At 46.8% G+C, this 26,058-nt stretch overlaps 1 protein-coding gene across 5 annotated transcripts in view; it reads right to left on the bottom strand.

The window, feature by feature from the left end:
* PPP1R37 (protein phosphatase 1 regulatory subunit 37) overlaps positions 1-26,058 on the bottom strand; it is a 56,662-nt gene that overhangs the window by 10,510 nt on the left and 20,094 nt on the right. For all 5 annotated transcript variants that reach the window (XM_035117124.2, XM_060275584.1, XM_060275586.1 and 2 more), the window contains 9 exons: positions 15,621-15,718; positions 13,450-13,495; positions 11,936-12,036; positions 9,519-9,638; positions 7,144-7,294; positions 5,485-5,640; positions 3,895-4,007; positions 1,673-1,814; positions 1,384-1,550 (listed from right to left, as the gene is read on the bottom strand). In XM_035117124.2, coding sequence (XP_034973015.2) covers positions 1,384-1,550; positions 1,673-1,814; positions 3,895-4,007; positions 5,485-5,640; positions 7,144-7,294; positions 9,519-9,638; positions 11,936-12,036; positions 13,450-13,495; positions 15,621-15,718 — 1,094 coding nt within the window. The remainder of the gene's footprint in view (positions 1-1,383; positions 1,551-1,672; positions 1,815-3,894; positions 4,008-5,484; positions 5,641-7,143; positions 7,295-9,518; positions 9,639-11,935; positions 12,037-13,449; positions 13,496-15,620; positions 15,719-26,058) is intronic.

Raw genomic sequence — 26,058 nt, 5'->3', positions numbered from 1 at the left:
CTTTGACTGTGCCAGGCACTGGGCCTCTATTTTTCCAGAGCGGAAGGTTTATCAGAGGCAGCAGGGTTGCCTGGCTGGCTGCGCTGGCACGCGCCACATGTAGAGCCAAAGCTATGCCAGCAAAACCGACCTATAGCAATGGAAACATGAGATGGTGGGTATTGAGTGGCTCGGAAAAGCCTTTTGCTCCCTGATGGGCAAAATCATGTTACTGCCTTGTGACACAGAAAGCTTTTACAATGTGGCTTTTCAAATGAAGGCAGCTCAGCAGCAACAGCAGTGTGCTGTCGGTGAGGGATGCTGCTCCCAAGTTTGAGCTTGAGGGGCCTGGAATTTAAACACCTGTAGACGTCAAGAGTGTTTATGTGTTTGGTTGTGAGGGACCAGGAAAGCACATGGCTAAGCCATTCTGTTTCCATGCAGAGAACACTGCTGGGTAAATGCTAAGGTGTGTGGCTTCCGCCCTTTATAAAATACCCTGTTCCATTTTCATACCATCTTCCGCTCCCAGCCAACCCCCCCCCTTTTTCAAAATACCCTTTTTGCTTCTGCTTTGATGTTTCTATCCCAACCTGTCTCAGCAGGACTCAGGGTAGCGTACACAAAATCATCCCATTTCGTGCAAGGCTGAGAGCCTTGACCAGGCATCCCCAAACTTCAGCCCTCCAGATGTTTTGGACTACAATTCCCACCATCCCTGACCACTGGTCCTCTTAGCTAGGGATCATGGGAGTTGTAGGCCAAAACATCTGGAGGGCCACAGTTTGGGGGTGCCTGGCCTTGACCCACAGCAGCCTAAAAAGTGAGTTCTGGGCATTTAAGAATTTTGTCGACAAGCTGGAATGTGTGCAGAGGAGGGCAACCAAGATGATAAAGGGTCTGGAAACCAAGCCTTATGAGGAACGGTTGTGCGAATTGGGTATGTGTAGCATGGGAAAGAGGAAACAGAGGAGATATGATAGCCATCTTCAAATATCTCAAGGGCTGTCACATGGAAGACACAGCAAGCTTGTTTTCTCCTAAACTTCCAGAAAAAACGTTTTGACAGTAAAAGTTGTTTGAGAGTGGAATGGACTCCCTCGGAGGTTGTGGAGTCTCCTTCCTTGGAGGTTTTAAAGCAGAGGTTGGGTGGCCATATGTCATGGATGCTTTAGTTGAGATGCCTATATTGCAGGGGTTGGACTAGATGACCCTTAGGATACCTTCCAACTCTACAATTCTATGGGCTAGGTGGGAACTGAAGGCTCCAGGGGCATCCCTGGTGATTCAAGCACTCCCTCCATGCCTAATATGAGCAGAAAATCAAACTAGGCCATCTCAGGAGGGTTTCAACTTTCCCAGCCGCTTCCTTCGGTCTGCAACAGAAGCACAACACAGACTCACCGATTCCTTTTTGGGCTCCCTGTCGAGGTCCAGCCTGAGCAGCGAGTGATTGACTTTCAGGGCTAAAGACAAGGCCATCAACCCTCCGGTCTTGATTTCGTTCTCCCGAAGGTCCAGCCGAAGTAGCCGGGGACTCTCCGCAATGAATTCTGCCACTGCCACAGCGCCTAGGCACCAAGAGACACAGCCAGTGAGTCCATGCGAACGCAGAGCCTGTGGCGGCTGCTCTGCCCTTGGAAGAGACAGAGAGCCGCCTGAGCACCCGGGGAGGCTGCATGGCCTGGCTTACCCTCACACGTCAGCTTGGTCGATGCCAATCCCAACCTCAGCACTGAGCGGTTGCTGATGAGCCCGTTCTTCAGGTTGCGGACACCTTCATTGCCAATGGGGTTGTGTCCCAGATTCAGGGTCTCCAGGCTCTGGGTGTGAGGCTGGAGATGCAAATAGGGAATGTTGGTTTGTTGCTTGTTTAATGACTGCCTCTGGGGGCTTAGTCCACTTCAAGGCAGCTCACAATGGCTCAATTTGCACACGACACTGACACAAACCACAGATCAGCACAGTCCGGTGAGTCTGCGAGCTCCCGGAGAGGAAACTGCAGCTGCTTTGTCCCTCCTCTGGTCCTGTTACTACTGCGAGCTATGCCACGGTTTGAGGATTAGCATGTTGTCTGAACCTGAGCTTGTGCTTTGTCTCCTTCAGGCAAACCATGAACTGTAAATCAAGAAACACACCTTGGTAATGACCTTGTGGTCTGTCTGGAGTGAGACAAACAATGAGTCCAGCTTTGAAAGACACGCTAAGACAAACAACAGCTTAGCTCCCAGCAACATTACCAGAGGACCGAAGAGTCTGCAACTGCCTGTCCAGAAACACACATGCTCACCTGTTCATATTAAGTCATGGTTTCACTTAGCCTCACCCGTGAACCAGGCCTATGGTCTAAAGACACAATTCACACAACAGTTTTTTAAATTGATAATGGCAGCAGCATGGACAACAAATGAGAACCACCATACAAAATTCCTGCATACATACAGAGCTCTTTTAACATTTCTAACAATGAAGGCCTTATTTGTAGAAGGCACAGCCCCAAATAAGTAGTTTTTAAAACCCACGTAGAAGTTTGGGGGCCAAACACACCTCTGTGGGAAGGGCGTTCCACAATCTGGGTTTTGAGTCACTCTGTCCTCAGGTCTGCTGGTGCTCACATGGCCTGAGAATTTGCAAGTCTCTCTGTGCAGGAATAAACCCCGTGTTTCGTAAGAGAACTGGCAACTGGCTGAAGTTTAACCTCCATCCAGCAGGGACCTCATCATTCCTCCCTACTCCCAAATCCACAGCTGTGAGGAGGGCAGAAGGCAGCCCCACTGAAACCCAAAGCAGGTCCAACATACAACAGAGCTGTATGAAATATTTTCTGTAGCTTAACTTCAGCCAATCCAATTCACCAGGTGTTGAGAAAGGGACAAAACGTTCTCTCCACACACTAAAAGCAAACATTAGCCGTTCCTTGGAGGAAAATCCTTGAGCCCCCATTTTAGTTGTCCTATTCAGCACCTATTCTGGGAAGGGCCACAGCTCTGTGGTAGAGCACCAGCCTTGCATGCAGACGGTCCCAAATTCAATCCCTGGCATCTCCATGTAAGCCTGGGAAGGACTTCCTGCCTGAAACCCTGGAGAGCCACAGCTACAGCAGGGAGAACCCATGGTCTGACTCAATATAAGGGAGAGCCTCCTTGGGATCGCTCCATCGGTAGAGCTCAGACTCTAAACCTCAGGGTTGTGGGTTCGAGCACCATGCTGGGCAAAAGATTCCAGCATTGCAGGGGCTGGACTAGATGACTCTGGTGGTCCCTTCCAACTCTACAATTCTATGATTCTACAGCAACTTCCTGCATTCCATTACCCTTTCCCCTTTTTTAGGCAGGACAGCTGAACGCGGTACAGGCAGCGAACATTTCGCACGGGGGTCCCATTCTCACCCTGCCCTTTTCTGGGTGCAAAAGGACCTGTGTGTCAATTGGACACACCTAGAAAGGTCACTGCCTGTATTCTAAACATGGCGACAGCAGCAGCAGCCGTAGATTTTGGTAACAGTCTGTTGTTTTCAATACTGGGAAGGAGAAAAAGGAGGTTCTGTTTTCAAGTTGGGCTGGATGGGTGGGGGAGAGGGAGAAGCAGCAAGCGCAGCTTCCTCTGGGCTTTCCAGCTCGCAGTGTGCTTTGGTGACTCCCCCCCCCCCAACCGGACTGCACCAGGCCAGATGTTCCCATCCCTAACATGGGAGGCGGAGGATAAAGCTCAGCGGCAGAGCTCCCATGTTGCACTCAGGATGCCCCAAGGCGCAAACCCCAGATAACAGATCAGCTGGGCAGAGAGGGCCAACATGTTGCCCAACAAAGGATAAAGCAGCTACCACAGAAAAGGGTCGGGCTGGAACTCTGAATGGCCTCTGGCTCCCGAGCAAGAGAACAAGGCCCCGGGGCAGCAAGGCTGCCTGTGACTCACCAGCGTCATCCCCATGTAAGCCATGCCAGTGTGAGTCAGCTGGTTGTTCCACAGCACCAGGGTGACGAGGCCTTTCCGCTGCTCCTTCAGCCCCTCGCAGATGTATGCCAGGCCTGTGAAGTGAATGACAAGCAGCTGATGGAGGGAGGGTGGGAGTCCCTTTATGCAGCCCTCATTAGACGTGACGCCAGCTCAGTTGGACACAAATACCCAGGCACACCATCGGCTTTCGGAGGCGGCGCTTTCCTTGTCTCAACTAATCCCCCTCCTCTTTCTCTCCCCCCTCGGACCGCCAACTTGGCTGTCACAGTGGCAGCCGGGGAAATTTTGTGCACCACAAGAACACATTTGCATTTTCTCTGCGTGTCCAATTCAGGGAACAGCTAAATCGGTTTGCTCATCAGATTTATATCCTCCGACGGCAACAGCTGGGCGAATACCCCATGTTAAGTTCAATTGGTTCTAGTTAGGAGGGGGATTTTTAAGAAGGGGAAAACTGAAGACGGCAACTTTTTATTTGGTTGTAAATATCCAACACTGCCTTCTGTTATGTGCAAAAGACACCCACATGAGGTTCTGGTAAATGTGTCACATTTTATTTCAAATTAAATGTGTTCAAGGATTTAACCGGTTGATCAGAGCCAACCAGACTCATTTAAGTAGCCAATGGCTCTGTTCTTCCAAATTAGAAGAACTTCTTGCTGGCGAGTAGTTTGACACAGCTAAAATAAAAATATATTAAAAGCTGCAACCAACAAGTTTCATTACCAGTTATCAAGTTAATGGATTCAAACTTCAGACACACTTACAGAAGATCTGCTGAAATAAATGGGACTTAGGTTACTCATGACTGACAAGCCAGGGCTGATTTCAGGGGGAGCAATTCAACATCATGTTTTTCCAAACATTCTGTCAGCACAACCATTTCAGCTTGTGAAGAATTCCCTCCTCTTTGCCCCCAGCATGCTGTTCTGGGGGTTCTCCCACCCTCTGAGACCCAATCTGGGGGGGAGAGCCTCACTGCACTAGCCTAGGTTCTTGCATAAGCTCCTGCTAGCATAATAGGTGAGTTGAATCTTGCCCAGTGGGCTTACTGTATAGCATGACTTGGCTCCTACCCATTGTGATTTATTTCAAACACATCAGTTGGCTAGCAAAATCAGAACAAATTATGCAAAAATACATGCAAGTCTAAGGTCTGTATGCACAGTAGTAGTAGCAGAAATAAATAATAAATAAATAAATAAATAAATAAATAAATTACTGCCCCAGCCACTCTGTGTGGCTTCCAACGGAATATAAAGAACACACAACATACCAGACATTATAAGCTTCCCAATACAGGGCTGCCTTCAGGTGTCTACGGAAGGTTGTATAACAGTTTATCTCTCTGGCATCTAATGATGTCAAACAACATGTGTTCAAACAACAGAATCTGACCATTTCTTGGAAGAGAATTTGAGCCACCCTAGCCTAGACCGCAACTGTTATCTTTCTTCTGAAGCATACTGCAGAGACACAGCCTGAGCCCTCCTCTTGGTTTCTCAAAGAATTTGGGGGGGGGGGGAGACTGAAGCAGGGATCCCTCACCTGAGTCCAGGATGTGGTTGTTCCTCAGGTCCAGAATCTGTATGAAACAGTTGAACTTCAAGAGGTTGCCCAGCTGAGCAGAGTCCTGGAGGCTGTTCAGCTTGTTGTCAGCCAGGTAAAGCTCCCGTAAATTCATGTTCATTTTAAGAGCGGTTGCTAGAAAGCAGACAAAGCGGAGAATAAAATTAAAGAGAAGTGGCTGCCTTTGCTGCACCTCCCAGGCGACAACAAGCTTTCTGCCTGCCCAGCTTGGCAGCGACTGTGAATCCAGGCCACAGACCCCCTGCACCACTGATGCATCCCTTCACAGGACAAGCCGGGGGCTTCGGCCTGTTATGAGTCTGCCAACAGCAAGTAAAGAGGAGAGGTGGGACTTGCCCCTTAATCTGACCTTGGCCTAAATTAGCCCACCAACCAACTGGCCGACCAATTAGCCCACCAGCCAACTGGTTTGAAACCAGCAAGTTAAATAATGAGGTCTGCTGTCTTTCTCCAGTTTTCCTCAGTGAGACAACTCCCCGTTCCTGCCCACAACGAGGTGGACAAATCTAACTGACTGCCCCATGGGGATGGAGCAAGGAGAGGCACAATCCACCAGAAGTTCTCCTGTTTATTTATACGCCTCAAGAGGTAATAAGTGAGTAAAGAGAAGATAAGTTGGGGTTGCTTCAAGGGTAGGTAACATATGAGAAAATGGCAGCGGTGTCTTGGAAGCCTATGAAATCTCAGGAGGGGAACTGCCTGTCCTGCCCAATACAGAGAACTGTCTGAAAGCCATGAGTTCTCATTCAATCCACCTGCCTTCTGCCTGGGGCTGCGGAGAGACCACAACTCGCATGTAAAGACTGGCTACCCAAGAGGAGGAAGAGAATGGAATTTAAGAACCAACCCCTCCCTGCTCTTCATTTATAGACACCTGGAACTGAAAGCACAAGGTCAGCCGCAGCTGGGCATTTGTCACTAGGTGGCACGTAACGGAAGGAGACTGTCTTTCAAACTTCATCCATTATTGCTAGCATTCTTTAGGCTGGCTCCTATTCATTATTAATGCCTTCAGCAGGATGTAAAAAACCAAGTGTGGGTGCTTCATTCTCCCAAGTTTAATACTGCTTCTCTTGGTATCTCTCACCTAGGCTAATCTTAAAAAATGACACCTTTGGGAGCTGGAGTCCAATGTCAGTGGTAAAGCCTGCATTTCATATTCGGAAGAGTCAGGATGAACCAAAACCAGAGCACGTGTCGTTCCGGTTCCTATTCAATCCTCCCCTATATTTTTCGACACCTCCCCTGCCCCCCATCATGGACTCTGCATGTGGATCTGGGAGCTTTGGCAAGGCAAGGTGGCCTTCAAGCCTCGACACTGTGCCTTTCAAGGATCTAGGCAGACTGAAGAGCCCAGGGATGAGGGAAGGCAAGAAGGGGGCTTTTGCCTGCATCAATTGGACTGCTCTGCCCGTCATTATGACTATCAATGCTGGCACATTCACAGTGCTGCAGAGGGATGCCTTTGGCAGGCAAGGAGCCCTCGCAGAAAAGACGCCTGCTAGCAGCAGGTTGAGCTCTCAGTGGGGAATTAGGGAAAGCGACAATGGAAGCGGAGAGTCAGCAAGAGAGAAGGGCATTTGGCTGGAGACACAGAGGGCAACTCAAGATGTTCACCTAGCAACATAAGGGGCCGCCCCGACAGGCTCGCGTTCTCCAGGTGCAGCACAGTAAGGCTGTTGCTGATGCGCAAGGCGCGCGCCACAAACGGTGCCGAGTGATCGAGCAGAGGTGTGTTGCGGGCATCCAAGTACTGGAGGCAGTTTGTCTGCGGAAGGAAATGTTGAGAGACGGGTCACAGAAAGGTATGAATGGTGCTGTACCTGGATATCAACAAACGTTTCAGCTCAGAACACCCGTGGGCCAGAGGTGCTCTTAGCCAGCACCTCAAAGCAAGTTGCCGCGCAACCAAGTCAAAGGGCTGTAAGCAGCCAGAAGAGTATGCAGTGGACCAGACATGCGCAGCAGGAGAGAACAATTGGTATATTGCAAGTGAAACAGCTGCTGCTCCAGAGTCCTCATGCCACCAGCACCTGGCTGCAGCTCATGGTGAGGGACGCAGCTTGTGGTTTCACTCGTGATATACCACCAAGTGAAGCAGCCATCTCGCACTGGCCCTCATACCCCTGAGGAAGAACAAGCTATGTTGGCCAGGCCAATGTAGCTTGTTCCTCCCTCGGCTGCCCACACAGGAAGGCGGCTTGTTTATATTTCTGCACTGAGGGTGCATGGCTGCCTGCTTGCACATGCAGGAGGCAGGGGTGGGGGCTCTGGTAGATTTCTCTGTTTAGGAGCTAGCAGCTGCACCCCTGCACCCCTGAATGGACAAAGAGGTAGCTCACACCCCCTGCATGAGTGATGGGGCAGGCTTCTCAGCTGATCAAGCCCCCCCGCCTTCGGCTCACGCAGGGTGGGTGGGTTAGCTCTTCCTCCCGGGAGGAAGTGCTGGGGCTGCCTTATGTTGCCACCGGGCCCAGCGCTCAGCAGCCTCAGCATCAGGCAGCTCTGCTCCACAAGCTGTGGCTGGCGTGCCTTGTGGAGGGGGGTGCCGAGGCTGCCGTTGCTGTTTAAAAAGGAAAAACTTTAAAGAGGCTTGAGGTAAGGGTGAGAAGTATTAGCCCCTGCCCAAGATTTCTGTCTGCTGTGCAGGCTTTGCATAGCACTCCACACTGGGGAAACTATTCTATTTGCAGCTAGGAACAGCAAGATCAGTAAGCCCGTTAAAGCAGGAGATTATCACTGAGTTCCTGAATTAACAGAGCGCAGCTGTGAATAGGGGTGTGTGTCAATCTGAACTTATTCTATGGTTTATTGCTGCAGATCATGGTGTAAGTAAAAGGACTGGCATAACTTAATAGGAAAACAGATTCCCCACTATGAACCTTGCTTGACCCTGGTACCAGCGTGATCACAATGTGTTCCGAAAGCCATTCAGGAAAACATCCTGAGCTCCTCATGCCTGGTAAAGGTCAGCACGTATAGATCAAGTCGCCAACAAAGTCTGTTTCAACACCTGAATGGATGTCATCAAGGTAACAGTGAGATAATGCTAAGGTGGGAGGCAGACGAAAGGATCTCCAAGGTTTAGTCAATTGCACATGGGAACAGATTCTTTCAAGCGTTTGTAAAGCAAAGCACACAGAATGGGAAGCCGACAGGAAACAATAAAATGGGAAATTATAGGAATTGTTCATCTCAAGGCCTTCCTCCCTTCTCCCATGGCTTCGCATTGGCTGAAATCAGGATTTTTTTAAAAAAAAAACCCGTCAGCTCTCACAGCTCCAATAGAAAGCAACTTACCCAGCGCTCCCTAGGAATCGGCACAAACCCACTTCACCTTAAGGACATGTATATCTCCCCCTCCATTTCTGCCTTACTTTTAGTGTAAGTTCTATGGCATAACTGCCACAACACATTTCTATGGATTTTTAAAAATAGTTAGGGAATCTTTTACTCCTCAGATCAAGGTGTGTATGTATGGCAAGATTTGCTGCCTGCTTAAATTGTAATTTTGCTGGAACATTAATATATTCCGTCCTACTGGAGTCCCCTTGTCTGCATAGCTGCCAAGTTTTCCCTTTTCTCGTGAGGAAGCCTATTCAGCATAAGGGGAAATCCCTTTAAAAAAGGGATAACTTGGCAGCTATGCTTGTCTGCCACTGGCACCAGACAGTACAAATTTATTCCACCAGGGAAATCTACAGCTGGGCCCATGGAATCGTGGAGAACCTGTCAATGCTCACTCTTAGGGAGGGAAAGAATTTTTCTCTCTGCTGGGGGGGGGGAATTACAATAACACCACCCCAGAAATGTTAACTTATGGCATTTCCAGGCAATGAGAGCTGCAGCTTGACGGTGAAACTGGGCTTGGACATGAATGAGGACACAGGCTCAATGCTTGCCCTCTTTTTGCAACACTACTGCAAGCAATGGAATTTCAGGGAGGGGGGGAAGAAGAAGAGGGAAAATACTACCTAATTGTGAATACAAACCTTCCTCATCATGTGCGCAGCCGCCTGCCAACCTCGTGTGCCGATGTGTTTGTTAAATGAGATGTTGAGGTGTGTGGCTGACTCATAGTATTCAATCATATCAAACAGCGCCGAGGCACCCTGGCAAAAACAAAAGGAGAAACACCAGGACTGTTAGCAAGGGTGTGGCCACAGGAGCACCTGTCCTGGGTGCGACCCAGAGAGGGCGCAAAATGGGCAAAGTTCATGCAGCAATACTGATATCTTTCAAGATAACATTACACAATGTACAAGGCCTCTTTGTGGTTTGAAACGAGATGCACTTTTTCAAGGCGGTAGATCCAAACCAAGTATCAACTTGCTCACAGCCCAAATCTGCATGTGCCTACTTGGAAGCAAGTCTCACTGTGTGCAAATGGAGCTGACTTACAGAATCACAGCACACCTTGCAACAAGGCCTCACGGACCCGGTCCTGCAGCCTAACACAGTACAGTTGGTTAAGAGTGTGGTGCTGATAATGCCAAGGTTGTAGGTTCGATCCCCTGTATGGGACAGCCTAATATTCCTGCGTTGCAGGGGGTTGGACTAGATGATCCTCAGGGCACCTTCCTCAGCTACTGAATATTACTGATGGGAGAGGAAGGAAGGGCAAGACTGTCCGGAGACAGCAAGCAGGTATTTTGCACAAGTTTCAGAGCAGTAGGAACATGGAAACTCTGCAAGCAGTAAAGGTCTGCAAAGAATCAAATTTAAAACTCTTCCAATTTGATAATTGATTCATGAATGCACCTGCTGTATTTGTTCATTGCTACTTCTCAAATGCCATTTCTGGTTCTGAAGTTCTACAATGAAATGTATTAAACACAAAATACCCCCAGAAGTTTTGTTCATCTAATTTTTATCCTGTGGAGCTCAGGGCTGGTGGGAGGGGGAAGGAGACTGGGAGGCTGCCCCCAGGGAAAGAATTGGCTAGTCATAGCACTGAAAAACCAGTAAACTAAGTCAAAGAGACAACACAAGACCTGTCTTGCTCTAGGCTTCCAACCACAAACTATTTGTTTCTTCGCGTTGGGACCTGCTTATCAACAAGCCTGTGAGAGGAGCAGACTGAACTGGCACAATGTACTCAAACGCAACTCCCGAAATTTGCATGAAGAGGGAACCACAACACACCGCTGATGGCTGTGTAATTTAGGATGAGACACTCAGAGTAGACCCACTGAATTACTTGCCATGACTAGTTCATTCGTTTCAACGGGTCTACTCTGAGTAAAAGTTAGCTGACTACAACCCGATTTACACTTTTTAGCAGGGAGCGGGCAGGGGGAGAGAGGGAGAATTTGGAGCTGGTCATCCATCAGTTTCAAGTGCCTAATAAATGACGGGGTCATTTTTATTTTTACTTTAACGCTGGATGTACATCTTAACAAAGTGGGCCATAAACCTTGTCCACAGATGAAGTGGGAAGACATGGCAGAATCTCAAGGTGGAATTTAAGTCCTCATGCAAGAAGAAAACAAGCACATAAGGGAGGAAGTTTTTAACCCCATCCATCTCCCAGCTGTGCCAATTCTCCACTTGCATGGAGCTTTGCTTGTTTTTTAAAAGGAGGTCATTCAAGAATGGCAACCCCCTGCCTATATTCTGAAGTAGCACAATTCATTCACTTTTCACTTATTGCAGGGGGTTGGACTAGATGACCCTTCAGACCCCTCCCAACTCTACAATTCTATGATTCAATGTGCAGATCAGGCCTTAGGCAGGGTCCAGGGAGTGATGAGAGCGAACCTTTGTAAGGTCACCTCAACGCTGCCACCACTCTCACCCTACGTGAGCAGAGGCAGCTCAACAGGATTTTAGATTTGCACACCCTGCCTCTTCCAAATTAAGGGGCCTCACTAACGTGTCTTATGAACAGAGCCATCACTAGCCAATGTTGGGAATCCACTTTCAGGAAGCAATTTGCTGCAGTTTTTGAAGAGCAGCTTGTCACGATATCCAGTCTGAGGACTTGAGCCAGTCACACCACTTGGAGGGCCCGTGATCTGGTAGCAATAATAATAATAATAATAATAATAATAATAATAATAATATAATTTATTATTTATACCCCGCCCATCTGGCTGGGTTTTCCCAGCCACTCTGGGCGGCTTCCAACAGAAAAATAAAACACAGTAATCTATTAAGCATGTGCTCTGTGTGCACAAGCCCCCAGGTTCAATCTCCAGCCACAGGCCTAGGAAAATGCTTTGCCAAAGATGCCAGAGAGCTGTCGGTGATGGGAACAGACAACACTAGGCCATATTCCTTATATCTAAACGCTCAGCCCCGAACTGTAAGTTCCCCCATGTTAAAGAACGGCAGGATTCAGCTCAGCTGACTGTTCAGGGGGGGGGGAGAAGAGAGGCAGTTCTTTATATGTTACATGCAAACCTACATCTTCATCTAGGTTCGTTTGCTCCAAATCCACTATTTTGAACTGGAGGCGCTTAAAAATCTCTTCCAGGGCCTCACAAGCCTTGTAGTCTAACTTCTCGCCTGGAAAACAAGAGACAAAGTAAATCTGCAAGCCTCCAGCATTTAAAAGGGTTCACTGTCAAGCACAGGATACATTACATCAGTGTTTCTCAAATGTGGGGCCTCAGCTGTTGTTGGACCACAACTCCCATAATCCCTAGCTAGCAGGACCACTGGTCAGGGATTATGGGAGCTGTAGTCCAACGACAACTGGGGACCCAAGTTTGAGAAACACTGCATTAAATACTGGAAAGCAGCCGGGCTATAGAGACCCAGTCATTAAGGTACAACTTGGCGGGGTACAAAAATGACTTAAAATCAGCGGGGTGGGAAGAGAGGCTGGTTTAAACCAGGCTTTCTAATGATACTTCATCATCTATTCCCTAAACAAGTCTAAATAGGAACATTCTAAAATCACCTGCTGCATGAGAGCTAAGAACTGCCATTCTAAATATTACAGGAAAGCCAAAGTTATTTCTTAAACATATATCCCATCCCTTCCTCCAAAGGAGCCCAGGACATTAAGCTGAATGTTTTGCACCGCAAAGCATCGTTGGCGCTGTACTCCAAATATGAAGAACGACTGCAGGCCTGGGCTTCATTTCTGCTAAGAAGCCAGAAAACCCAAAGTGGCAGCTCTTTCCCCTCCTCCTGCCCAATCACATACCATCTGCTCAGCCACCGCTTTGCTTTTCCACTCCAATGAAGTCCCCACCCTTGTATGCCTTGCGGCCTTCGCAATCTTCTCCGCCCTGCCCACTAGGACTAGCCTCTCACCAGCAGCAGACATTTCACAGGCAAACTCTGTACGTAAACGTGCCCTGAAGTCAGCAACCTGTCTCCGCAGTAAGAACAGGATACTCACTCGTTTGTTTGGAAGGAGAGACTCGCTGGTTATGAAATATGAAACCAGGTAAGGAGTGGGAGAAGCCAGGGGGGGTGACCCCACGTAACCCCAAATCAAGGCCACGTGCACCTCTAGCATGGAGTCAGCCGTGTGTTCCGTTTGCATGTGCCAAACATGGTTACACAATCTGGTTCGTTTCCAAACATTTGCGGGCTATTGCAAATGTTAAACCTGGGGTGGGGGGTTGGAGGAGCGTGTAGATGCATGCTAGCAAACCTCTGAAATAGTGAGCGAGCTTCAGAACACAAGATTTCCATGTGTTTGCCAGCAAAACAAGACCTCCAAGTTTATCAAATCTGCACATGACACTATGTTGTAACCTGTGGCCTAGGCAGAATGACCTCACATTTACAACACTGGACATTCCTTCTCCCCAACCTCTCCTAATCTGCAAAGGGGACCATTTTCAAGCACAGACTCCCAGATAGAAGGTTTGAGGGATCACAGTCACAGAGGAATACCAGAGTCAGCAAGGTGATCGTGATTTGCACTGTGTCAACAGAAGACTTGGGAACGGAAATATGTACCTTTCAGATCCAAGCACTCTATCCTGGGAGTCAAGTCTTTATATTCCTGCAATAAAGCAACAGTAAATTACTACACACGGAAGGGAATGGCTTAAAGGTAAGAAATAATGAAGACAAGCTAAAGGGAAACATGGACAGCCCAGTGTATCAAAAGATCTATGTAATATGAATGTCTTTCATCTCCCAATCTGATCCAGGCCCAGTCCAATTTGGTTCAGATCCAGAATTAAGAACAGGTCCGATCAGAGGAGATATCCCAATATACAAGGGATAGCTCCTTTCTCCAGGATTGGCTTGGGCTGCTCCTAGGTCCAATTTAGGGACTGGCCTTTTTTAAACAATGACAACACAATTTTCTTTTTTTAAAAGAAATGAACAAGACAGATGTACACACATTTACATGCACACTTCTAATAACCAATTTACTGTATTTTTCGCTCCATAGGATGCACTTGACCATAGGACGCACCTTGTTTTTAGAGGAGCAAAACCAGAAAAAAAATTCTGGTTTTCCTCCTCTAAAAGGCTGGGGGGGGGGCGCTGCAGAGGGAGGAGAGGAGGCAGTGGTGGCAGAGGTGATGGGGGCGGGGGAGGAAGGGGCAGCCTGGTAGCGATGCTGTTGGGCTTCCCCTCCCCCCCCTTTCGCCTGTGTCGGAGGAGGCAGGGGCAGCCTGGTAGCGATGCTGTTGGGCTTCTCCTGCCTCCCTGCCCCTGCCGACACTGGCGAAAAGGGGGGAGAAAGGGGAAGCCCTGTAGCGATGCTTCACGGAGCAGAGAAGAAACAGCTGCCGCCCGCCCCTCCTTCCGTGCTCCGTGTCAAACATCTCTCCCCCCCCCCTCGTAAAAGCAGGATTTTGCAAGCGGCAGCGGCACCGGGCAGCGGAGGAAATGCTTCATGGAGCAGGGAAGGAGAGGCTGGCGGCAGCTGGCTGCCTCCCGCCCCTGCTTCTCTGCTCCCCGTCAAATTTCTCTCTCTCCCCCCCCCCCCCGCCGCTCGTAAAAGCAGACTTTTGCAAGCAGCAGCAGCGGGGGGGGAGAGATGCTTCACAGAGCAGAGTAGGAGGGGCAGGCAGCGGCTATGGCGGAAGGGCGTGAGGGGAGAGAGGGCTTTCTCCCTGCTTGCCCTTCCGCTGCTGCTGCCGTGCGCCTCCTCCGCTGGCAAGAGCAGGCGTTCGGAGAGGCACACCACCCCAATGCTTCCTCTTGCCAGCAGAGGCGGCAGGTGGGCAAGTGAGGAGAAGGGGCTTTCTCCCCGCTCGCCCTTCTGCCGCCTCTGCCACCCGCCTCCTCCGCTGGCAAGAGCAGGCATTGGGAGAGGCGCACCGCCTCAATGCCTGCTCTTGCTAGCGGAGTAGGCAGTGACTTCGCTCCATAGGACGCACATGGATTTTCCCTTCCTGTTTAGGGGGGGGGGGAGTGCGTCCTATGGAGCGAAAAATACGGTAATAATAAAATTCCCCAGCTAATAGAAGGGCGAAAAGTTCATTACACCAATGTAAACAATGACTGGGGATGCACATAATGTCATTCCAGAAACTGATAATAGCTGGCCACCTCATAACAAAGAGGTTTTCATTCATCGGCCCAAATATACAATGTAAGTGTGTGCATTACATCGCAAATCCTGCAAAACACAGACAGGTGGATTCATTTTCTTGCCTTAGTTCATGATAATTGACATTTTAGTTGCTATTAAGAATTCTTCAATCATCTCAACATGAGCTGAAATCTCAGTTGATGATTTTCAGTCCCAAGCTGTTGTTTTCAGAGAAGGGCTTCAAATCAAAATAAAGGGCAAAATTGTCCTCCCTCTGCATCTGCAACCTGCATCTTCAGTCACTGTGTAAAGCACCTTCCGATGTTCATAACCTTGCAGGCTCACTTAGCTCTCGGGGCTCTGGCCCAGTTCCCTCTCTAGGCTAATACAGCCATCTTGGAAGCAATGGAAAGATACACACACACAAACCTCGTCCTTGTTTAGTGTTTGCTGTGCTACATGGGCCTGGGCTACAGCCCTTGAAATACGTGTGACCCAACTTCAATTATTATTATTATTACTGTTCAGTTCCAGCGACAGCCAGCTTTCTTCAGTGTTTATAAAAATCTATCTCTGCCTTTGACAGACAAATCTGATAAGCGTTTCTGCTGTGCACTTAAGGAAAGGCACATACCTGGATCTGCTTCAGTAGTTTGGGTATCTGTTTACAGTTTAACTTCTGACAGGCTTGCTTGTAGGCGGTGATAATTTCTTCCACAGTCACATTCTGAGCTGAAAGTGAGAGAGAGAGAAAGAGAGAAAGAGAGAAAGAGAGAAAGAGAGAAAGAGAGAAAGAGAGAGAGAGAGAGAGAGAGAGAGGATCACAGTGATGGTTAGCAGTCCATTTGATTTATGCCACCTACACACTGTAAGGAGACTTTGGGGTGGGACAGGGTATTTTTAAAAGTTAAACAACCAGATTAAAAAATACACATAAAGTAAATTTTCAAAAGCCATATTGCAATTTCACAGGTCACCTGTCATTAGTGGCGAGTGCTAGCTAAAACCTTGCAACCAAATTATAATATAGTGCTCTGTCACATTCCACTCTTATTAGCAGAAGAGTGGGATATATAAATATTAAATAATAATAAAGAACACTTTCTTGCTTGTAAGAGCCACAACATGCACAGGGGCCAATTCTCCATCTCTTCATGAATTAGAAAGTTGCGGAAGAAAGTAATAGGGGAAACTGAGGCGGCGGAGAGAGGAACTGGAGTGATGTTTTTGTGTGTGCCAAGGAAATCAGTTGCAGGACTAGTCATAAAGATTTGGCCCCTTATGCAAACTTTTATCCTCAAGTTTTCAATACCTGAAAAAAGGGATTGGGGGTATTTTTTTAACCTAGGTGCCAGCATTTGGTTTCTAGGATTTTTCCAGCCCTGACCAAGCAGCCAGCATTTTTGCTGGTGTTAGCAGATGTTGCATAATGAGATGATTTGCCAGAAACCCGACAGCAGCCACAAAGCTTTGTTCACTGAAGCAGGGAATCGGGTACCTCAGGTGCCAGATAGTCAAATTGATTCAAGCAGCAGAATGCAGATGGCTTAGCTCAGAAACTGGATTCTTTCAAAGCTGAAAGTTAGCATATTTAAGCATCACCACTGCATTTCAGGTGTTCAGAATTCCTTTACACACATTTGCTCCGTGGTACTTACGAAAGAGGTGTAAGGGGTGTTGGGGAGGGAGACACATCATGCTCTTTCTGAGGCAGTTTGTCCACCTTTGGTCCCCACCCTGGACTTAGCTCTCACTTGTGGCTCCTAGAAACTGTCAGCCTGGAACAGCAGCCGCACCCCAGGAATGACTTGATTGGCAGGCTAAACCAGGCTAAACCAATGGGTCTCAAACCCTCAGTGAGTTAGGGACTTCTGTTGCATGCAAAGACAGGAACTGATGAATTGAGCAGAGAAGACCAACAGCGCGTTCAACGGTCAAGAAGGCAGATTCTGCACATGCTGTAGAGTGAAGTGAGGAGCAGATGGGGCTTGTCCACCTGGGAAGGGAGCCCATCTAGGAGAAGGAAAACTCTGGTCCTCAACCTCTGCTGCCTTGCAGAATATCTTTGGGAGAAGAAAAAGGCTAAGGAGTAAACCCAACACAAATTGGGTGGAGTGGAGTCCCTAAGACGATTGGATGGTGCCTTGTATGCCTCCTTCCGGCAACTCCTGCAGCCAAGCTGGTATGAATGTATTGCTCTGCTTTCCTTTGGACCACATCAGTGAGGCCAGGAAGGGGGGTGTCTTGTCTTCTGGGCAGTTCAGGACCTCCACACACACTGCCTAGGCTTGCACCCGGAGAGGTCACTTCGGTGCTGCTAACACACCTCCTGGAGGTGCACTCCATTGTTTCAAGACAGATAGATGCCAACAACAGCTTACGAGAGCTCTGAAAAGTGATACCAGCATTTGCACCCCAAAATTGCATGTGGGGGTAAAGGCCATGATCCAGTGCACAGAGGATTGGGCATGCCCAGTGGGAAGCTTGCCTTTATAAAAGTAAAAACCAGAGTATGATCCCAAATCTATCAGGCTTCATTACAGATTAAAGAAAATAATCCAGCCAAATGGACAGTCAATTTAAAGCCTCACCTATGGCCACTGGTGAATAAATTCACTATTGCTTCCCTCCGTGTGAAAAGTATTTTTAATTGTCAAAAACAAATGGGAGGGACTCAGGTGTATGTTGGAAACATGGAGGGTAATTTTGCTCATTGGTGGTGGTTCTGTATTAAAGCTATAAAAGGTATACTAAATCCTATTAATGACACGCTGAGTGTTAAAATTAACACAGGATCCCAAGGTGTTTTTATTAGCAATTTCTACAGGAATTTTATTATTTGATTTGACCACAGCCCATCAAGATTCAGCATGCCAAAAACTCAAAACCTCCCCCACAAAAGTGACACATAACAGCACAGGATTTAGCAGTACTCTGGCAATTTACTGGAGCTATCTGGGGAATGACAAAAAGTATATAATCTCAATTGTTTTGAGAGGCTGAATGCATTGCAAACTTTATTGCAATAGTAGACCAAACAGAATGACTGGAACTTCTTTTCCATTACTGTATATTGTATTAATGAACTGTTTTGTGATTCTACTCATGATTTCAGGGCGGGCTACTAGCACACTGTGTCCTTTGAAACAAAGACTGCACACCCATGACACACATCACAAAGAGCAGCTGAGGTGACATTTGAACTGGGGACTTCCTAGTGCAATATGTGTTTTGGGACAGACAACTCTTTCATGAGAATCTCAGGTCTCTGTTTTTAAAAAAGCAATCTTCTAGTGCCTGTTCTTGCAAATACAGTGGTGCCTCGCTTAACGAATGCCCTGCTTAACGAAATTTCCGCTTAACGAAAGGATTTTTCGAGCGGAGCTTGCCTCGCTAGACGAATGCGTTTTATGAAAAATTCGTCTAGCGAATCGTGGTCTCCCATAGGAATGCATTGAAATTCAATTAATGCATTCCTATGGGCAAAAAAAAGGCGAAAAAAATTCAGTGCATTCCTATGGGATTCGCTAGACGAATTTTTTGCTATAAGAAAAGACCCGTGGAACGAATTAATTTCGTCTAGCGAGGCACCACTGTATTGTTATTGTTATCAGATACATTTCTGGTTCCTTTTTTCGTGAAAAGTGACCTAAAGCAGCCTAAAAAATACTAACACTAAAACAAAGAATAAAAACAAACCCTAAAAACCAACCATAGTATATAAAAAGGCAGAACTAACACAACTCACCTGACTAAGAGGCCACAAGTACTCCTAAAACCCTTCAAATAAAGGACGTAGAACCTAGCTGGAAAAAAATGTTTTTGCCTGGTGCCTAAAAATAAATATGATGCGCCAGGCATGTCTCCTGGGGGAGTGCCTTCCACATGCAGGGAGCCACCACTGAGAAGGCCTCGCTTCCACTGTCTGCACCTCCCTCAGAGGTGGGCACAGGGAGAAGGGCCTCCAGTGATGAGCAGTGTCTGGCTAGTTCATGTGGGGAGAGGTGGGCCTTGAGGTCCTGAGCTACTTACGTCTTTCTAGGTCAAAAGCAGCTCGTTCAGTTGCGCTGGAAACTAATTGGTAGCCAGTGCAGTCATGCCAGAATTAGTTTCACGCTCAAAAGCGCATTAGCAACATTTGCAGACATTCCCATAGCCAGAGGAGCTGTGGAATTAAGCTCCACAGATGCCAGAGCTTCAGCACCTTGTATATGCCAGTGCAAAATGCCTTGCAAAAACTTAATCTGGCAAAGTCTAGAGAGAAGAAAGTCTGCCAGTGCAAGGAAATGAAGCCAGGGCTGGGAAAGGACGACACAGAGGGTCTTACAAGGGGTAAGGGTAAGGTAGAAATCAGGTGCAACAGAACAGTAGCAGCACCTTTGGGAGGAGGGAACTTTGCTCCCGGCCCTCATCCACAAACCACACAGCAGGGGCCAGAACCAGTCTCTTTGATTCAGAGGGGCTTGCCGGGGGGCTACCAGGGGCCTGGATTTATTTGCTCCCCCTTCCCAAAGAGCTCCTTGCCCCTCCCAATTGGCTAGGAGAAGCTATTGCAAAGCAGCAGGAGAAATTAGGGGAAGCGCTTTGAAAAACTGGGCCCTGTTATGGCAGGATTTGGAGGTATCTTGCAGTTAAGGGGCTTGCTTTAGCACAAAGTACATGCACAGCCCCCATTTACTGCCAATTTAAATTGCTTGTGCTTCCCTAGGGAAGAGTCCCTTTCCCTCCTCACCTCCATTGCCCCAATCGTCCCTCCAGAGGAGGCAGACAGCAAGAGTCCTGTTATTAAGGCAAGACATTCTGGCAGCCCTTAAAAGCTGCCCTCAAAGTATCCTTTTTACACACCAGAACAGAAAGAGACCGACTTGGAATGCTCCGAGAGCAGCAAAACAAGCGGCTGGCATCACAAAACGGAGTTCGTTGCGCAGGGATCCAATTACAACATTGTAATCCGGTCTGGATTACTGAAGCAGAGAGATCTCTCCACCCCCCACTCCAGGCTCAGTTCGGAGAAAGGATAATTCCACCACTAACGTAATTATCGGGGAAGACCAGAAATTTCCAAGCTGCCGCAGCTGCTGCACACTTCCACTTTAATTGCTTTATTGTGCGGGCCAGGCGTTCAGATATGTGAAGAGAAAAAAGTCTTTCATTTAGCATCACATTTCATTCTGGGCTTTGAAAAAAGATCCTAAAAGGAGTTCTGTAGCAAGCCCCTGGCCAGCTTCTTGAAGTGAGAACCTAAGGTTGCAGTTTATTATTCAATTCCGTGTGCAAATTTAATGTGCAATGCACTTTCCAGCCTGTTTATCTAGTCTAAAATTTCTTTTGAGTTCTGATGGTGGCAGTGAACAAACTGTAGAATATGACAATGCTCTTTGAAGACCAGTGGAGAGTGGGTAAATAGAAGTGATTACTACCTTCTGAAAATAAGGGTCAATGAGCCAAGAAATGTGCAATATCAGGCCTTATTGGGCCTTTTAAAAAATGAGGCTGCATTAAAAAAAATTAAATGTAAATTGTATTTTAATCTGTATTTTAATTAATTGTTTTTCTTTCTTTATGTCTTGTTGTAATTTTACTGGTGTCAGCCACCCTGAGCCCTGTTTCGACTGGGGAGGGCAGGGTATAAATAAAAATTTATTATTATTATACAGTATTATTATTATTATTATTGGAAGCTCCTGTCCCTACCTGCACTTCCCTTGCAAGTTGTCTCCCACCCCTAATCAGCAAACCCTTAAGCTACTAATAAACTCAAGCTACTAATTTGCTGATGGATAAATGCACCTCAACTGGCAGGCATTCCAGCTAAGAGAGACTTTCCTGCAAAATTCAGCCACAGGCAGAACAGCCCATTAGCAGAAAAACATTAGTTTGGGGTTTGCATGGCATTCAGCTGAATGTAGGCATCAGCCAGGGATTTCCAGAATGATGGAAGAGAGGGTACATACTGGGCAGACCTTTCCAGCTAGTGCAGAGAAGTTGAGATAGGATGGCCAGAGTCAAAGAAGGGGAGGTGACAATTATGTTGACCAAGGAATTGCAGCAGGTACAGCTTCTCTTTTGAACTGCTGTATTGGAGCCCGGTTCTCTTCCACTGTTATGAGTAGTTTTGGCTCTTGTTTTTATAGGAAAGCAGGTTATAAATCTAAAGTAGACTAAAATTAACTTAAAACTTTGGACTAAAAATAAGAGCAAGAGTTTTCAATTTATGAAATATATCTGCACGGTTGTTGCTGATTTTCCTAATACTTCCTTAGCACAAAAGATGGTTTGTTGTTTATGAATAGTCCTGCCCAAGAAATTCCACATGGACTTTCAGCGTGCCAAAGGAAAGCTGCTCTATATTATTACTGATGTATTAATCGCCTTCTCAAGGCAATGTACACTTAAGATTATAAAAAAAGTTTTTAAAAAAGTAAATACATTTAAAACAAAATTAAAATGATACAAAGTAAACACTTGTGGTGAAGACACTTTCATGCTGTTGGATATAATTTACATAGATATAATTTATACATTATATATGTATGTTGTTCTTATAGCTCTGTTGAACCAAGGAAGTCTATGGGTGGTGGTTATCTTGTACTGTATAAAGCAGTCGCTTGGTCCAAACCTAGATAAATTTTAATCCTGGGAGTCTCCCCATTTCCAGCCCTTTGTTTACTGTAAGAAGAAGGCATTTTCTTGCCAATAATTTGCACACAGGGTGTAATAACACTGTACAAAATATGTACCGGGAAATTTCTGGTTTTAAAAAATAAGCTCCAAAATTGCGTGTGAACAGACAGGCAGTCTTTGTTCCAGCAAATCACTAAATATTATTCACACTCAGTGCTGGCTCAAGATATTTTGGTGCCTGAAGTGGAAAATCCAAATGGTGACCACTCTCTCCCTCCGTCACAATGCACCGCTCAGCCTCCCAAATGAAAGCAGTGTGCACAAATGTATACATTGTCGTAACAAAGTATGTTACTAAAGCCATTTGTTTCCTTTACGTTCCATCTCCCAAATCAGGGTTTATTCTCATTTTACAGTATGCGACATTAAGACACTTTAAAAAAAAAACCTGCAGTTGCCTACAAGTATAGCAATCATAACACTTTTGTTGTTGTTTAGTCGTTTAGTCGTGTCCGACTCTTCGTGACCCTATGGACCATAGCACGCCAGGCACTCCTGTCTTGCACTGCCTCCCGTAGTTTGGTCAAACTCATGTTCGTAGCTTCGAGAACACTGTCCAACCATCTTGTCCTCTGTCGTCCCCTTCTCCTTGTGCCCTCCATCTTTCCCAACATCAGGGTCTTTGATGTTTTGCTGCCCTTTAGGTTCTCAAAACCAACCCCCTGGAGGCAACTGCATCATTCTGACTAGTTATAGTTACAGATAGGTAGCCGTGTTGGTCTGCCGTAGTCGAAACAAAATAAAAAAATCCTTCCAGTAGCACCTTAGAGACCAACTAAGTTTGTCTTTGGTGTGCATGCACACAGATGGGTATCTGAAGAAGTGTGCATGCACATGAAAGCTCATACCAATGACAAACTTAGTTGGTCTCTAAGGTGCTACTGGAAGGATTTTATTTTATTTTATTCTGGCTAGTGTTGAGGCTGGGACTGCATTTACTCTGTGTTTTTAATACCAGAGAAGTTCTTTCAGCATCTAAAGCACACTGAGTGTCCTTCTTTACTCACAAAGTTGCACAGCAACAGTGTGAAATAAGCTACCTGGACCCATTTTACAACTAGAGAACTGAGGATGTAAAAAAGGAAAAGAAAATAAGGTTGCCCTGTAAGCGAGCACACCCTGAATATGTAGCGCCATTTTTTTTACCCACCGGGCCCTTTTTTCATGTCGTGCATCTACGCCTTTTATTTTCTCATAAACTGGCCATACACACATATACACAAGTCCGGCTTTGAAACCAAAATCACAGGTTGTTAACAGGAAGGAGCAGCATAGCAAAGTCTATTCCAATGTTTAGTTCTTAAGGTCTGGATAACCAGGTGCACACTGGGAAAACAAGCACATACCCTGATACCCTCGTAAGACTACTCTACTTTTAACAGGGGCCACAGATTAAAACTGAGCAAGGGCAGAAGGTTGAGCAGCAGAGTTTCCAGCTAGTGACTCACTTGGCCTTAAATGAGCAGAGTCGGGGCAAAGGGGCATTTAGCACACCCACCCACCCTTAAACTCACTTGCCTGCCCCCCCCTCTCTCTTACTGAAGCTGGATAACCTACTTTGGACTGCACAGAATTACTTCTGCAAGGTGTTTAAGCAAAGAGGTGTCTCTACCAACTCCTGGAAGTCCTACCGTACTTCATCCCCTGATATCATTTCTGTGATATGGGTGGAAGCTCAGGTGCTGGCCAAACGGGTCCTAAGCCCAAAGCACCCATTTTCTCCTGGCTCAGCTCTTTGACCCACCCTAAGCATGAACAGCAAAGAGACTTTCGCAGAGTTCCTCCCTCTTGCACCTCAGAAGTTCACTTTCACTCCTTCCCTTGTCAAATGCTTCACACAGAGATGATGTGGGAGGGAAACCTGTTCACAGGTAACATAGTTAAGGAACCAGAGAGAAAGAAGCTCAGCAATAGGGGGGGGGGGATGAAGAGAAAGGATTTTGTCTCCCACTCCACTCAGTCTATTCAAAACATCAGCTGAATAAATCCAACCAGAGAGTCCTGGATAAGTCCCACTCAATTCAACGGGGCTTTCTCACAAGTAAGCATACACACAACTGCAGCCTTCACTGATTAAATAATCTGCTTTATAACTGATCAATGAAATGCACCTCAATATCAAAACTTCAATACAATGTTTTGCTTTTAATGGAGGAATTATATGATTTAGGCACACACCCTCAGAATATTCACAAGCTCACGGCTGGGGGGGGGGGGCAAATTTCAATTTCTTATTTTCCATTCATTTTTACAGTAACACACCAGAACCAAAATAGCTTCAAAATCATACTAGGTTTCGCCTATTAAAAATTGCAATAAAGCTTCAGTTGACAGATTAAAACTTGCAGTCTTGGTTCACTACAAGTGCAAACACGTAAAGTAAAAATGCTGCAGGTAATCCTTATAACCATCTCCACTACAAATGTGACACCAGTTTTGAAAGCCAACTACAGTGGTACCTCTACTTACAAATTTAATGCGTTCCGAACGCACATTTGTAAGTCGAAAAAATTTGTAAGTCGAATCCCATAGGAATGCATTAGGAGAAAAAATTCGTAAGTCGAAGCAACCCTATCTAAAAATTCGTAAGTAGAAAAAATCCTATCTAAACCGCATCCAAGATGGCAGACGGAGCTCCGTTCGTAAGTAGAAACATTTGTAAGTCGAGTAATTCGTAAGTAGAGGTACCACTGTAATAAACGTTCAAGTAGGATTTTTTTTATAAAAAAAGCAACAACAACAAAAACAGCAACTCCAATTTATTTATTCTCAGAAAGTATCACAAGTGCCCGACTCATCTTTTGATCTTTTTAAGCTTGGGGCAAAGCTAACAACTGAGGACTTCTCTCTGCGAAAGGAGTCCTGTGACAGACCAGGCTTGTTCCCCCAATTGAAGTAGTGTTTTGCAGGAAGGTTGCGGGGGGGGGGGGTGCGGAAGAGGACAGATCCGCTTACTATAGCTGGCTGTACTTGGCAGCCAGCCCAGATCAGCTCAGTAATACAAAGCTTGCACTGAAGTCCAGAGCAAACGCAGGATTCTGCCTCCCCCCCCCCCAAAAAATCCCTCCCTAGAAGGCTTAAACCCTCACAGTATTTCCTTTTATGTCTGAACAGGGTAATTTTTGGCAGGCCCTACTGGTAAATGTGTTTACCAAAAAAGAAATAGAAAAACACCAGAAGAGGTTGTTAGGATCTGAAACACACGAAAAGCAGGGTCAAGGAGAGAGAGGAGGAGGAGGAGGAGGAAGGAGGGGCAAAGGGAAATTTTCTGGGAGGCTGTGACCACAATTCCGAGGAGGGCAAAGAAACATGACAAATCATACTATGAACAGATTGGGGTAGGTAGGGCATGGGGGATTTCCTCAGTGTCATCTGATGGGAGGATCCATTTAGTTACAGGAATACACAAATAACAGCTGGCTACAGCATCAATGTCCAGATGGGAATGAGGGTGGCAAGGTGGAATTATCCACAAAGGGGCCAGAGCAGCAAAGAGGTCTGGGGGTGCTATGTGAGCTGCTCTGGCTTCCTGGCACAAAAAGACTTCCTTGGTTGCCCTGGCTGCTTTCTCTGCAGTTCTCCGATGGGGAGTCCCAGGGCAGCAACCTGTTGTATGCCCTTTCCCTGTTGCTGGATATACTCAGCAGCTCTCTCCCGGCCCGGCTGCCTGCCTTTGTCATCTACAGTATATGCTTCCAGCCCGGTACCCAAAACCATTAACCAGTCTCAGTTTGCTAAGAGAAAGCAGCTTCCAGCTGCCACCGGGGTATTGGTGCAGCTACAACAGATGGCTGAAACCAATTTCAACGGACGAGTTCAAAAACGGATTCTTCAAAGAGCCAGCGTTGTGTTGGGTCCCCTTAACTCTCAACTGCAGTTGTGTCTGTATGTTGCTTAGACTGAAGAAACAGATCATCTGGACTTGAGCTCAGTTGGTCCTAACTTGGGATGTTAGGCAGGGGTTCGGCTTGTGCGTCATCACCATGCAGCTCCAGCCAAGGGAAGGAAATGGCCAGCAAGATTCCCCCAAAAGCTCCGTAGCAAGCATTGGCCAGAGTAGATCAAATGGTGCTCTTTGAGCTCAGTGCCTTGCCAGTCTAAACAAAGAGACACTGCTACTAAGCACCTCCATGATTACCCAACTTGAAAAGAGCAGAGTTTGGCAAGAATTCCCTGGGAACAAAAAAGTGGAGATGTGCTTCTAGAATAGAAAAGTGTGTGGGAACGAAAAGGTGATAGATCAGGAGTGGGGAACCTTTGGCCCTCCAGACCTTGAAGAACTACAACTGCCATCAGCCCTAGCAAGCATGGCCAAAGGCAAGAGATGATGAGAGCTGCTGCTGTTGGCATCCAACTGTCTCAAGAGAGACTGGAGTGTGCTTCCGGAG

The sequence above is a fragment of the Zootoca vivipara genome, chromosome 6, assembly GCF_963506605.1.
Source record: "Zootoca vivipara chromosome 6, rZooViv1.1, whole genome shotgun sequence".
Lineage (NCBI taxonomy): Eukaryota > Metazoa > Chordata > Lepidosauria > Squamata > Lacertidae > Zootoca > Zootoca vivipara.
This window is presented reverse-complemented; position numbering and strand designations above follow the sequence as displayed.